We start from the raw sequence: 14,310 nt of genomic DNA on the forward strand, positions 1-14,310 counted from the left end.
AAACGTGATTTTGTGTTTTTTTTTTTTTTTTTTTTTTTTTTTTCCTGGCCTGACAACAAAAGATTATGGAAGAAAGTGTTGCGCGCAATTGGACGAACAAAATGGGGACGAGGGAAAAGGAACGTTTTTTTTTTTTTTTTTTTTTTTTTTTTTTACTTAAGAACCTTTTGTGACTTATCCCTTTCCAAAATGTTTATATAGGGATTCCTTCAAGGGATTATCATATATAAAACGTCTCATGAAGATAACACTTAAAATTTTTTTTGCACTTATATAATTTACAATTTTTTGTGCTTAAAATTTTTAGTATAACCCTATTTTAGCTAAGGGCTTTTAAAAAAAAAAAAGGAATATTGCCTAATTAAAAAATGAATACAAACAAATGATGATAACTTTATGCAATATACAGTACATGATAAAATTATGTAAAAGTACAAAAAAAAAAAAAAAATAAGAAATAAAAGTGGGGTGAAAAAATTAAAGCACTATACCAAGGAGAAAAAAACGCAATTTTTCTTGCAAGGTAGTTTTTTGCATCCATAGGAAAGTGGAATTATATATATGTATGTTTGATTCTCATGGTTGTGTAAGATCAACTCAATCTCAAATAATTATCAGTGGTTTATTTCAAAATATCCCTGATCCATTTTCCCTCCCCTCTATTACAAATAAGCTGGAAACCATACATTGCCTTTTAATGCATAAGCAAAATGAAGATACTACATATATATATATATATATATATATGAACAAAAAAAAAATTACGTTGTCAGTGGGGAAAACGATGTACACACATCCCTGATACATAAGGGGTTGTAGAAGAGATTGTAAAGATATATCTTATTATTTCATTTTCAAAATGGTTGAGAAAAGTGAACACACACAGATACCACTGTCTACATAAATATATATGAAGATACAAAGCACGTATATACATTTGTAATCGTAAAACATTTTAAAAAAGTGAATTATAGGATGGACTCAGAAAGATGTTATAAAATATACATATACAAAATGGAGAACAAAAAAAAAAAAAAAAAAAAATTGCAAGGGTTCTCAACACCAAAAGCGCTTTTTGTGAATTTAAATATATATACTCAAGGTTCATCAATAATACAATTAAATATATCTCCCTTTTTGCCTTTTGTCGTACCTTGTAATATATATAGTAATGGCCTTTTTTCATTGAGGCACACTTTCATTCAACAACAGCCAATATGTTCCTTTTTCATTTAATATTTCGGCACTCTTTATAAGATCCTAGGGGAAGGGAAGAATTAGTGGATGAAGAATAATCAATGATGAATCAAAAATGTACACAGTAGCTAAAATATATTCCTAGCGAAAGTTTATAATGGTAGAGTATTTTCTGGTATGTATTTTTAATAATGAATGACCCACCCCTCTACCCTTTCACCCTGGTACGAACAACAAAACGTTGATACGTACATGGGGCACACACGCACATATGAATACATACAAGTGTATTCATGCATATAAATGCATATATATATAAACATAAAGGAGAAAAAAAAAAGTGGTTGACACACAAATGGACGTATAAATGATTACCCCTTTGTGCTTGCTCACACCACCATATGCAACCAACTGATTGTTCCAAATAAAGACGACGAAGTTAAAACGTGGGAAATTTAAACTTGGTCCCCCTATCCATTCTTCCTTCTGAAAGTCATAAATTTCAACTGAATTTAGATCCTTCACGCCGGTTGATCCCCCTTAAAAAAAAAAAAAAAAAAAAAAAAAAACACCGATAAGTGGAGAGGAATATTGAAATAAAAAAAATGTTGGGAGAATTTTGCAGCTCTCAAAATTGTGAACTACGAAATGTGAGCCACCAATTTGACGTGAGAAGAATGGTGGCAAATATATAACCCAAGCAAATGTCATAACTATATATGTTGGAAAGGTGAGAAAGGTTGTAACGTAGTTGATACATTTGGATTGTGAACAACACAAGAGATAAGTGCTGAATTGAGTATATACACATGTTTAAAATATAACTCTTCTTACATATACCTATAGCATACAATTTGTCCTGAAAAATTATTGCTGCGTGTCCGAGACGAGCCTGCTTTAAAGGCTTGCACATAACCCATTTCATTTTTTTCTCCTTTAAATTTAACATTTCTACACTTTTGTGAACCTTACCATATTCTCCAATTCCATCTTTTCCCCCCATTATAAAAATCTTATTTTGAAAAATGATTGCACTTGCAGAATGTCGTACACAGTTTAGAGGGGGTAAGGACCTCCATGAATTAATTTTACTATCACAGTATTCTACGCTTTTTAAAATGTCTTGATTGCCTTCTCCTCCTAATATAAAAAGATCATTATCTTCGGTACATATTCCGCAAAAACTGGATCTAGGAAAATGAATAAGATTTATTTGTTTCCACATTTGTTTTCCTACACAATATTTTTCTACTAGGCCATATTTTTTTTCTCCATCACTTCCTCCAATGGCAAGTATTGCTCCATTTTTGGTTAAACATAAAAAATGGCCATATCTGAAAAATGGCAATTTTTTTATTTTCATTTTTACTGTATAATTTTTATCTTTATCACTCGTTATACGCATGGTTATTAATTCGCTATTGGAGAGGATTTTTTTTTTCGAGTCGTTCACAACATAGGAGTACACTATGTGCACTTCTCCGTCTGCTTCATCATCAACCATTTTGCTTTTTTCTGCTTCCCCCTTTCCTCCGTTCATATATGATTTGTTGTTTTCTGCAGGACATATTTGGATGCGAGCAGTCTTAATGTCATATGCACTATTTGCGTTATTGTCATTATTTGTTATTTGGATATTCTTTGTAGTGAGAGCATTTCTGGTAGTTCCTTCACTTGTTCCATTGCTAGTAAAACTTATGGATGTGAAAATATCGTCCTTATGTATTCCTTCCACATTATCGCTTGTACTAATTATGTTTTTTTCTTCATTCAAAAAGTCTGATTTGTTTATATCGATATTAGAAATATCCTTACTCAAAATACCCATTACGTAGATTTTAGGGAAGGGGAGCATATAAATTTGGAAACACGTTATTGATAATAGTGGGGTAGTCAAAGGAGATGGAAATATCTAAGCATTTGTACATCTGCATATATGTGTGTATATATATGTACGATAGTACATGTGAGTTAAAAAAAAAAAAAAAAAAAGGATACAACCAAAGAATCAGTGCATATTACGAGAAAAGAGCTGCTGCAGTTGATGTTTCCTATAAAAAGGGAAAAAAAATATATATTAGGGAATTAAAGTGTGACGAAGGGTAATAATAAAAAATGTGTAATTACTTTAAGATAGAAAATAACAGTGGAATAAAGGATATATGCAATGGTTCAAAAAAAAAAAAAGATATATATACTAAAATAAATAAGGTAGCATATGAGCTACGAAAAATAAGGGGGGGAAATGATATAGAGTATAGCTGCTAAATTTTGTTTATAAAAGAAAAAAAAAAAAAACATAAAACCTGTAAACACACAAACATTTTCGCGTACATGTAAAAAAGAAAAAAGAAAACTCCCTTTTGAAACATGTTTAAGTTGTAAGAAAAGAAAATATTTCTTTTTATTTTTTTTCCCGAGTTTATGAATAATATATGCAACCACATCCTTTATCCTATACAGGTGGAAATTTAAGTCATGTAACACTATAACTGTAACGATTTTTTGTGCATTACAAGAAACGAGTTCATAAATATTATACACACTAAGTTATCGTGATTTAAATCCCTTTAAAAAAAAAAGAACATAAGGCAAATTTATTTGCAAATTTGATTTTTAATAATCGAATTTTCCATGTTTCAGATTTTCGTAAAAATCGAAAAGGAAGAAATATATGTATTTTTCTTTTTTTTTTCTCCTTTATGAAAATTATAGAGCCTTTACAGTATGTCCCCAATGCAAGTGAATAATTAAAATTTTCTAATGTAAATAAAATAGAAAAGATGAGGTACATATAAAAAAAAAAAAAAGAAAAAAAAAACAGGTGCATACATATATGCTTACTCATGCGTGTGTGCAACATAATGATGACAGTTCTATACAATTTGCAATTTTTGCAAAATTGATAATACACTTTTACAAATTGTTTACAAAAGTGATGATATATATTAATTCAGGTTTATGAGCATATTCATTTTTAGCACAACTTACCATTTGTAAAGAGCACAATTGTAACTGTCGAATACGTCTGTTATTTTATTTCACTTTATTTCTTATTATTTATTTAAAAATTGGGAGTTATCCCTTTTTTTTTTTTTTTTTTTTTTTTTTTTTATAAGAGAATTTGCTTATGTAACCCATTTTTTATTTGTCCATTTTTTCTGTTACGTAAAATTCAGCTATATTCACCTTTTGAATTTGAGTTTATAACAAACATAGAAATGTTCTACAAAAAGCAAAATTAAGCTTATCATTCAAAATAAAGGAAAAAAAGAAAGGAAATTTTAACGTCGTAATAAGATTAAAAGACACCATTTTATTTTTCATATCGCTACAAAATTTGTGCCTTAAATTTGCACATAAGTATGGAAACGTGCTCTTACAAGATCGTAAACTAAAAAGAAAAAAATATTTTACTACCCTGTAAATAATGAGAAGGAAAGTTTTTTTTTTTTTTTTTTTTTTTAAAGAAAAGTATTGACATGACCCGTTCAGAAAATTTCTTTGTCCACAAAAAGATTTATATGTAGGAAGCGTAGAAAAAGAAAAAAAAATTCTTAAAATAGTCTAAATAGCCAAAACAGCTAAAATGACTGAAACAAGAAAAAATATGTACATAAAAAGTATGAAGAAAAAAAAAAAATAATTACATGTAAAATAAGAATTCCTCCAAGGACAAAAGTTTTAATCACCATTTTAAAAATAAAGAACAACGTCTTTTTCTTTTTAGCTTAACATATATTTTTTTTTTCTTTTTTTTTTTTTTTTTTTTTTTTTTGTGTGTGTGTTTTTTATAATTCCCCAGATTTGGGTTTTTTTTTTCCCTTTTTTAAATTTCACACTTTTTTTTTAAATTTTTTTTTTTTTTTTTTTTTTTTTTTTTTTTTTTTTTTTAAAAAGTAATAATTTTTTTTTCCAATTAAATTTATATTTTTGAAAAAAGAAAAAAAAAAAAAATTTTTAAAAAAAAAAATATTAAAAAAGCTAAAAAGACAAAAAAAAAAAAAAAAAAAAAAAAAAAATGAAAAAAAAAAAAAAACAAAAAAAAAAAAAAAAAAAAAAAAAATAAAAGAAAAAAAAAAATTCCCCAAAGAAAAAAATTTTAAAAAACATTTTAAAAAAAAAAAAAAAAGTTTTTTTTTTTTTATTTTAAAATATATTTTTTTTTTTTTTTTTTTTTTTTTTTTTTTTTTTTGTGTGTGTGTATTTTATAATTCCCCAGATTTGGGTTTATATTTTCCCTTTTTTAAATTTCACACTTTTGTTTTACTCAATATTTTGTTTTTTGTTTTTTTTGTTTTCTTTTTTTTTCGTGAAAAAGGAATAATTTTTCATAATTAAATTATAATTTTTGAAAAATGAAAAGCAGCGTGTGTAAATATGGCAATATAATTATGTCTAATTAACTATTATGAAAATCGTTTACCTGATATAGCTTTATAAATTTGTTCATAAAAAAGAAAAATTGAATTTTAATTTTGTATCTATTTAGCTTTATAGAAAATTTTCTATTTATGCTATAAGCAATTGTCGAAACTTTTGCATTCTTAGCAAGAGTTACGTATAAAATTCCACCAAAAAAAAAATAAAAAAAGTAAAAAAATGAAAAAAGCCCACAAAAAACAGTAAGAACTTGAAGAAAATAAAAGAGAACAAAAAAATAAAATAAAAATAATTGGAACAGTTATATAATAATTTTATACATTTATGTCCGTGTCTTCAGAAAGAGTCTTTTTATAGCCTGCCCATTCTCTTAAGATATCTATATGACAAACTGTTTTTACGTCCACATTCAGTTGCTGCTGATATATACGTGTGTATAAATATAAAGGGTTGTATAATTTGAGGCTCACATAAACTGACACATGTATTCCCTTTTTTCATTTTATTTATTTATTTTTAATGTACTAATAATGTTGCAACCATGAAAGTATTTAAAATTGAGGATATTAAAATCTAAGCGTCATTTTGAGATTAATCTAGTGTTTAAAAAAAAAAGTAACATCCCGTGGACGACCGTTTTTAGTGCAGTCAACGTGTTTAACATTATAAATACGTGCGTATACATGCATATGCATAGCCATATATATTGGCATAAAAATATAATAAAAAACAACTGTTTCCCATAGTAGATAATAAACGCACCTACGCATAAAATAAAAGCCATATAGTTCTTCTTTGTTCTTCTTTACTTTTTTATATGAAATACGGGCTTATAATGGACGAAACAAATGAATCAAGATGTGAAAAAACATATACGTCAGATACTGTATCAGAACGCTTTGTAAGTAAGCAGGGAGGATATTTTAACAATAACAGTAATAGTGAGAGTAACAATAACAGTAATAGTGAGAGTAACAATAACAGCAATAGTGACGGTAATAGTGGTAGCTATAGTGGTAACAATTGTGATACCAATAATAAGGGCAATGCAAATAGCCATAGCCACCATAATTGTAATTGTTCAAAGAGTAACTTTATTGGTGAACCCAGCAAATTCTATAAAAAAAGCATAACAGTGGAACACAGCAGCGATAATGAACATTCTTTTGGGAAAAATAAATATAAGGATTACTCAAAACAAAGCACACTAAACATAGATAATAAGGATAATGAGAATGTGACAGATCATTCCTCAGAATTTAACGATTTTTGTATACAAAAGGAAAGAAAAGGCTACAATAGCAGTTTCAAGAAGACTTGTAAAGGGTATAGTGAACAAATTTGTGAAGTGGTTTCCAATACAGATGATTTTAGTAACGAAAAACCCTCCAATAGAAATGAAGTAGTAACTTCTCAAATGAACGAAAATGACATTTTCACCCCCTGTAAGGAGAAAAGGGACATATCCATCTACAAAATGAACGGAAGAAACTTAAATATAAGAGTTACGAAGGAGAGTGTGATAAAAGAAACGGGAACGAATCAGAACGAAAAAACCGAATGTGAAATGCCCAAATGTGAAAAAAACATGGATGAAGAAGGTGAAGAGAATTCCATAAAAAATGAAGAAAACGATTCAATATTGTATGAAGGAAATGAGAAAAATTCCCAGAATATATCAAAAATCTACAGGGATACATTGGGAAACAATTTAGACATTAATTGGAATAAATCACAAATAAAAACATGCATTAGAATTAAGCCATTAGATACAGTGGGGAATCCATCAGAAAATGTAGTTACACAAAAGGGACAAAACAAAATATTAATTAATTACGGAATGCAGAGTGAAAATAAGAAATGTGAATTTTTGGTGGATAGAATTTTTAATGAAGGCAGTACACAATCTGATATTTGGAGAAGTATTTGTTTTTGCATAGATTCTATTTTTTATTTTAAGAATGCAACTATATTTGCTCATGGTCACACAGGGACAGGGAAAACATACACCATGATAGGTCCTGATGTCATGGAGCTAATTAAAAAAAAAAAAAAAAAAACTAGATATTTTGCAAAACGAATTCAGCCAATTGAATTGTTAATAAATACAAATAGTTTAAAGATTCTAAATAATAGCAGCAATAGTAACAGCAACAATTTTTTATACGACAGAAAGAGGTCCTGTTCACAACCAATCTTTAACTTCCCCCCTAGAATGATCCCTTTAGCAAATGGAAATTATAGCAATTATAAGAAAATGTACGATGTGCCAAACAATACTGCATGCAGTGGTCCCTACAATTCTGCTAACAATTCGTCAATCAGCACACCAAATTGTTCCCACAATCCTAGGTATTATCACAAGTCTAATATGGAGTGCATAAGTGAAAATAATTACGGAAAGTATGAAATTTACAAAAACTTTTCTGAATATCAAAGCGAGTATAAGCCTAATATGAAAAGTTTAAAAGATGAAATTAGGTTAATTATGAATTCAGAAAAAAAGGGTATGATACCTAGGGCATGTGAGGAAATAATGAATAGACTATCGTTGATGAAGGCTTTTCGTAGTGGGGTAGAAGTGTGCCGTGATGAAAGAGAACGCATGGATAGTGAAAATCGAAGTGACAGTCAAAGTTACGATCGTGGTGATGTTCAAAATGGTGCCCGTGACATTCCGGCAGGAAAAACAAAAAGGCAAGAAAATTGCCTCGACGAGCTACGCGAAAAGAATAAAAAAAGGAAGGATGTGTTTAAAAGCGTGAAGGTATACGCATCTTATATGCAACTGTACAACGATAGAATATTTGATTTATTAAATCCGTATACGGAACCACAACTTTATTTAAGTACGAAAAAGTCTAAATTCTCGAATAACACCACGTCCGTTTCTGGTTTATTGACTGTAGAAGTTACAAGCTGTGAAGAGTTGATAGAACTGTTGATAGATGGCACAAGTAACAGAGCATGCAGAATTACGAAAACGAATGAAATGTCGACAAGATCACATTCAATATTTAAAATTGAATTAAGGTATATGAATAGTTCTAAGCCAGAATGTTTTAAGTCAGGTAATTTATTACTAATTGACTTGGCAGGGAATGAAAAATATGCAGCATCTAATGAAAAATTATATACTACAGAAGTGTGTTCCATAAATCGAAGTTTGTCAGCTTTGTCACTTTGCATTAATGAGTTGTCGAAGGGTAATAAAAACATCAGCTATAGAAATTCTATATTGACGAGGTTGCTACAAGATTCATTGGGTGGATCTAGTAAAACTGTTTTCATATGCACCATATCTGCGTGTATGAGAAATGCACGTGATACCCTGTCCTCCTTAAAGTTAGTATCAAAGGCAAAAAAAATACAAATCGAAAATAGGTGTAACAAGACACTCGTATATGAAGAGGATATAAGAAAACTAAAGAAGGAACTACATTTTCTGAAAAAATTTGTTTTTTTTCAATATATTACAAATAAGTACGAGAGTCGGAAAAGATTGAAAAAAATAAAAGAATTTTATATTGCCAACTCTGCGCTTGCTAAGGAGGAATCCATTTTTCATCGTCCCAGTGTTGGTTCCTATGGGGGAACAGTTGGTATCGATAGTGGTAGCGGTGACAGCACTGTTGATAGAAGTAGCGCTTGTAGTAGAAGTTCCAATGGTGAAATTCTTGAGGACAAGGAAATGTGTGATAAATGGAGAAATCGGAAGGGGATCAAAGAGGAGATAGACATTCCGGAAGAAGGGAGAATGGTCGGAGAGGAATTAAACGAAGTTGATTCGAATGAATATAGGAATAATGCAATTGGAGCCAACGGATGTGTAGATAACAGCGCTGAGAATAAGGAAGCAAACGAGAACGAATATCATAGCATGTACGAGGGAATAGAAAACATTTATAATGATTATGAACTTACGTCATTCAACTCTCTTCTATATCAGTGGAACTTGAATAAGTCTAGTATTAAAAAGGTAAAGGAGAAATTATTGAAAAACCTAAATAATAAAAAGAATTTTTGGTTTCACTTCAATGGGAATATAAACAAAAAGAGCATCATGAACTTTATAGAAACGCATACAATCGAGTATGAGATAGAAAGTGATGGAGAACTATATAATGAAAGTAGTGATAGTCATGAAAATGTGGTTATGGGCGAATACGAAGAAGAGGAAATAGAAGAAGGAGAAAACTGCATTGAAGAGGTAGGTGATTATAACGAAAATGACTTCGATAACAATAGCAATTATGATGGAAGTAAAAATAAAGATCAGCAAGGCAATGCGAATTACGACAACGTGGATGGAGAGGAAAATGAAATTTCTAGCTCTTATGAAGATGTCACATGTACGAGAGAACAAACATTGCAGGAGAATAACGCAAGGAGCAATGAAGATAATATAAAGGATGAAAAAAAAGGTGTCGAAATATTCCGTCCTCATGACTATGGTGATAATAAATGTATCATTTTGGATGGGAAATGTAGAAATATTTTGAAAGAGAGAGGTAATATAAGTGATGATCATGAGGGGTATGTAGTAAAGAGGGGTGTTATGGAAAAAGAAGGCCGTAACCATTGTATCATGAATAAGGGGGAGAATAGCGAGAAAAGGGAAAATGAAGATCCAAATATAAATTTGGAAAAAGTAAAGGATACCATTTACGCAGAAGATGTTATAAGCTATAAGACAATGAAAAAATGCAACAGTAAAAAATTAAATTGTACACCGGAGGTGACAAATGCAATATTTGTGCAAAATTACAATTCTGAAAATGTAGAAAAATCGCAAAGTAATAAAAAAAATGGCACTTCCGTTTTAGGAAAATTTGCAGGATCCACAGAAAATACCCAATACATGGATATGATTCCAAGGGATAAAAATCTTAGAGGAGAAATGAGAAAAGAAGGGAACTTACAAAGGGGAGGGGTAAATGAAGGAATTAATTCATTTTTTTGCAATTTATCTATGAGTATTAACAAGAGAAAAGGGACTAGTAGGATTTGTAAAAATAAGTCACATGAACAGGGTGTGATGAATGTAACCGAACAAAAAAGAAGAAAAAAAAAGGTCATAAAATGTATAAAAACAGAGAAAGAGAGAAACATATATAATACCTGGAACAGGAATGGTGGGTGCAAAAACAATGTTGAGAAAACCTCTTTGTTCTCGAATGGTAGAGGAACTTACAGAAAAAAAAAGTACGCTGAATTGCATAAATTTAGTAAATGCACGCACTTGTTGGATGTAAATTATGGAACGGATCTAACTTCATCGGATAATGCCACGTATAGGAGTTCATTCAAGAAGGGTTTAGTGAATGGTATAGGTAAGAAGATGAGTGAAGTTTGGAAAGGTACAAAAGAAAATATCATGACTAGCCATGCAGAAATAAATGGAAAAGACTCAAAAAGAATGGAAGATCCAACAGAAAAAGGGGATGGCTGGAGGAGAGAAAAAAAAGATCTCAGTGATGGCTTCCAAATGAAGAAGACACTTTGCTCTAATTCCATGAATTATAAATTGGGGCATAGGAGTGATGAACAGAATAATCTATATAATTTACCCAATCTACAGTATCTATTGGAATTAAGTAATCTAAATAAGAAACACAATTTTGTTAATAATGTGGGGATAAATAACATGGTAATTAATAAGGTTAATATTTTCCCCAATTCGAAAGAAGAAAAAATTTATGGTGGGAATGTGTGTGAGATGAAAAATAAAGACTTATTTGTCCTAAGAGATGACATAGCAAGTGGTAAAATAAAAACAAATGGAAGTGTTCCAGTTGCAGTGTCAGTTCCAGGGAATTACATAGAAAGGGATAATTTAACTGGAGAAAAAAAAGAGCACAGAGGGAGATCCGTCAGTGAAAATTGTTGTTTGAGCAATTGGAAGAATAAAACTATTATAGGACAAAATAGCAAGGGGAAGTTTGCGTATTATATCGAATTTGACAAAATTAATGATGTGAAAAAATATATCACAGATGGGAATATAACTACCAATATGAGAAAGGGGAATAATAATGATTTGAAAATACATAGTGAGGAACACGTCGAGGACATATATAGAGGTGTAAAAAATAGAGTGGACAGTTTTGATAAAAAAAAAAAAAAAAGAAAAAATCATTTAATTGCACAAATTGAGGAGAGCTGGTTAAATTTTGAGAAAAAATTAGAAACAAAACTGATAGGAAGAAAAGAAATGAAAAAGGATGCTCAAGGAGGTGAAAGTGATAGCAGCAAAAGAAAAGCGATACAGGCATGTGATAGAAGCAAACTGAGCGCATTGGATGAAAATAAGAAAAAGTTAGACATATTAAAAAGTCGTTATGAGAAAATACTGGTATCCAAATCTCAAAAAAGGGATTCTAAAGATGTCTCTTTGTTGTGCCATTCTGTTGGAGGTTTCGACACTAAGAACAGTATTGCAGGATACAATAGTAGCAGCTGCAATGGCCTTGGTACGACAAGGGGGGCTGCTTTTTCAGAAAGTGGTATTAGCACCATTCCATCTGCACATAATATTAGAGCATTCAAAAATATAGAGTTTCAGAGTCCTAAAAAAAAAAAGAGTGATGTATATAGAGGCTATGAAAACGTTATTCAGCATAACATGAGTAATAATCCAGTATCATTTGAGGAGGAAATTACTAGTTGGAGGAAGAAGGGATTTACACATGATAATAATAACACCGTAAAAAAGAAACATGATTTAAGTAGAACCATAGTAGGAGGTGCAGATAATTTTCAAGAGTTTATAAGAATGTCAGATCCAGAAAGAGGAAAACGATTCTTTGTTCATAACAATCTAAACGGAACCTATACAGGAATGGGAAACAAAAAATGGTACAAAAGTGAAATAGTAAATAAATTAACAAATTCGAAGATTGAAGAAAGGGAAGACAGCCAAATGGAAAAACTAAAATTGGAAATTACTAAAGGGAAAAAGGTGCATAAGACTAATACTGTGGGGAAAGTATATGTCCTGAATAGCACAGATTTGTGTAGAGGGGAAAATAATTCTACAGGAGCTGAAAATTTAAGAAAAAATATGAATCTAAATGAAAATTTGATTTTCACAAGAGAATATAATGCCAGGGACGATTGCACTTATGTCAACAATAGAAGCAATGTTGATGGGTCAGATAAAATTACGAAAAAATGGAATTATCATATGGTTAACAGAAATGGATTAGGTACACGTAACAATTCGAAGAATGTTCAGTTAGAAAGAAAGACATCAAGCAGTGGCATAAGCAACTGTGTATTATTATCCACGCAAGGAAATTTTCAAAATTGGGAAGGGTATACTAGCGGAGGAGTAGTATCAAAAAGAGAGGACACACTGTGCAGAGATATTGCTGCAAGGAGAAGAATGCAAATAGGGAAAAACAAACCGAAAATTGAAATACTTAATATGAATAAGTATGGTGGAAAATATATGGAGGAAGAAAATGTTCAAAATGGTTATGTGCATGAAAAGGAAAATAATTCTTCAGATGTATGCTATTACAAAAGTAGAAAAATGCATAAGATGGATTTTTTTCATCCCAATGCTGGTAGCATTTATGACAACTATGAAAATCCTGAAAACGTAAAAATGAGAAATTGCAATTACACAAATTGTCATAGAATATATCATAATAATAAAATTAATTATGGGAATAGTGTGATACCTTATAGCAAGAAAACGAAAATGAATGAAAGTATAAAAAATATTCATTCGTATAGTAATGATTTTCATTCCGATAAACTCATTGTTAAGAATGGTATAATTTATGGAGAAAAAATTAATAAGGTACAAGATGTACTTCCTACGCATGGCAGTGGCCATAAGGATAAGGTCGAAATGTATTTTCATGATTTTAACACAAATGAATTTAGACAACTCAAATTAATACATGGAAATGCTATGAAATGTGATCGACCGATTTACAAGGCCAGTACATTCAAATAAATTTAAAAAAAAAAAAAAAAAAAAAAAAACGAGATAAAAAGGTTGGTTTATATATATTTCATCCCTGAAGTGAAGGAAACAGTTGTTTTGTAGACAAATTATTTTCCTTTTGAATATTTTTGGAGTGGTGTATGTATACAAATGAGAAAAAGAGATATAATAAATTCTAAAAAATTAGAGAACAAAGCGGTACATCGTTCAGAATCCATGGGTCCCAATTTCTATCAATAATAATATATCACACGCAGCATATTATTTATGTGGACAATAATCTGTTTGCACAAATAGATTTTACTAGTTAATCTTTAAAAAAAAAAAAAAAAAATTAATCTTCAGAAAAATATACATATCTAGGTAGAGCTAAATATCAAATGTTGAAATGAAATAATGAGATAATGTTTTATGAATCGAGAGATGAGTGTTTTTCCATGCGTTTTGTGTGGTTGGGAGGGTTGCCAATGAATTATTAACTTATTATTTTATCCCATTTAAGGTAATGCATTTGGCTAGCTTTTCCGTATAGCATTATGTTTTTTATTTTTTTGTTTTTTTTTGTTTTTTTTTGTTTTTTTTTTCCGCTTATGATTTCTTTGTGACAGGTATTACATGTTAACCTGTACCTCTTCCATCAATCATCGTTTATTTATAAAAATCCCATGTTTGAATGCAATAGTATACTCAATCAGTCGTGCATTCGGATGATTAGTGAGTTTATAAATTAGACCGACGGTTAGATGTGGCGGAGAGGGAATGGGAGGCAT

The 14,310-nt window shown here is 30.1% G+C and overlaps 2 protein-coding genes across 2 annotated transcripts; one reads left to right on the plus strand and one right to left on the minus strand.

Annotated features, from left to right (window-relative positions):
- Window positions 1–1,182: 1,182 nt before the first annotated feature.
- Window positions 1,183–3,025, minus strand: PGO_031910 (kelch domain-containing protein; the record flags this gene model as incomplete). The annotated part of the gene is made up of 3 exons (XM_028686175.1): window positions 1,183–1,260; window positions 1,573–1,736; window positions 2,038–3,025. 3 exons carry the CDS (start codon window positions 3,023–3,025, stop codon window positions 1,183–1,185), a joined length of 1,230 nt encoding a protein of 409 aa, XP_028541976.1.
- A 3,372-nt stretch (window positions 3,026–6,397) lies between these two features.
- Window positions 6,398–13,549, plus strand: PGO_031920 (kinesin-19; the record flags this gene model as incomplete). The annotated part of the gene is made up of 1 exon (XM_028686176.1): window positions 6,398–13,549. One exon carries the CDS (start codon window positions 6,398–6,400, stop codon window positions 13,547–13,549), a length of 7,152 nt encoding a protein of 2,383 aa, XP_028541977.1.
- Window positions 13,550–14,310: the final 761 nt, after the last annotated feature.

This window comes from Plasmodium gonderi (assembly GCF_002157705.1).
Source record: "Plasmodium gonderi DNA, contig: Chr03, whole genome shotgun sequence".
Lineage (NCBI taxonomy): Eukaryota > Apicomplexa > Aconoidasida > Haemosporida > Plasmodiidae > Plasmodium > Plasmodium gonderi.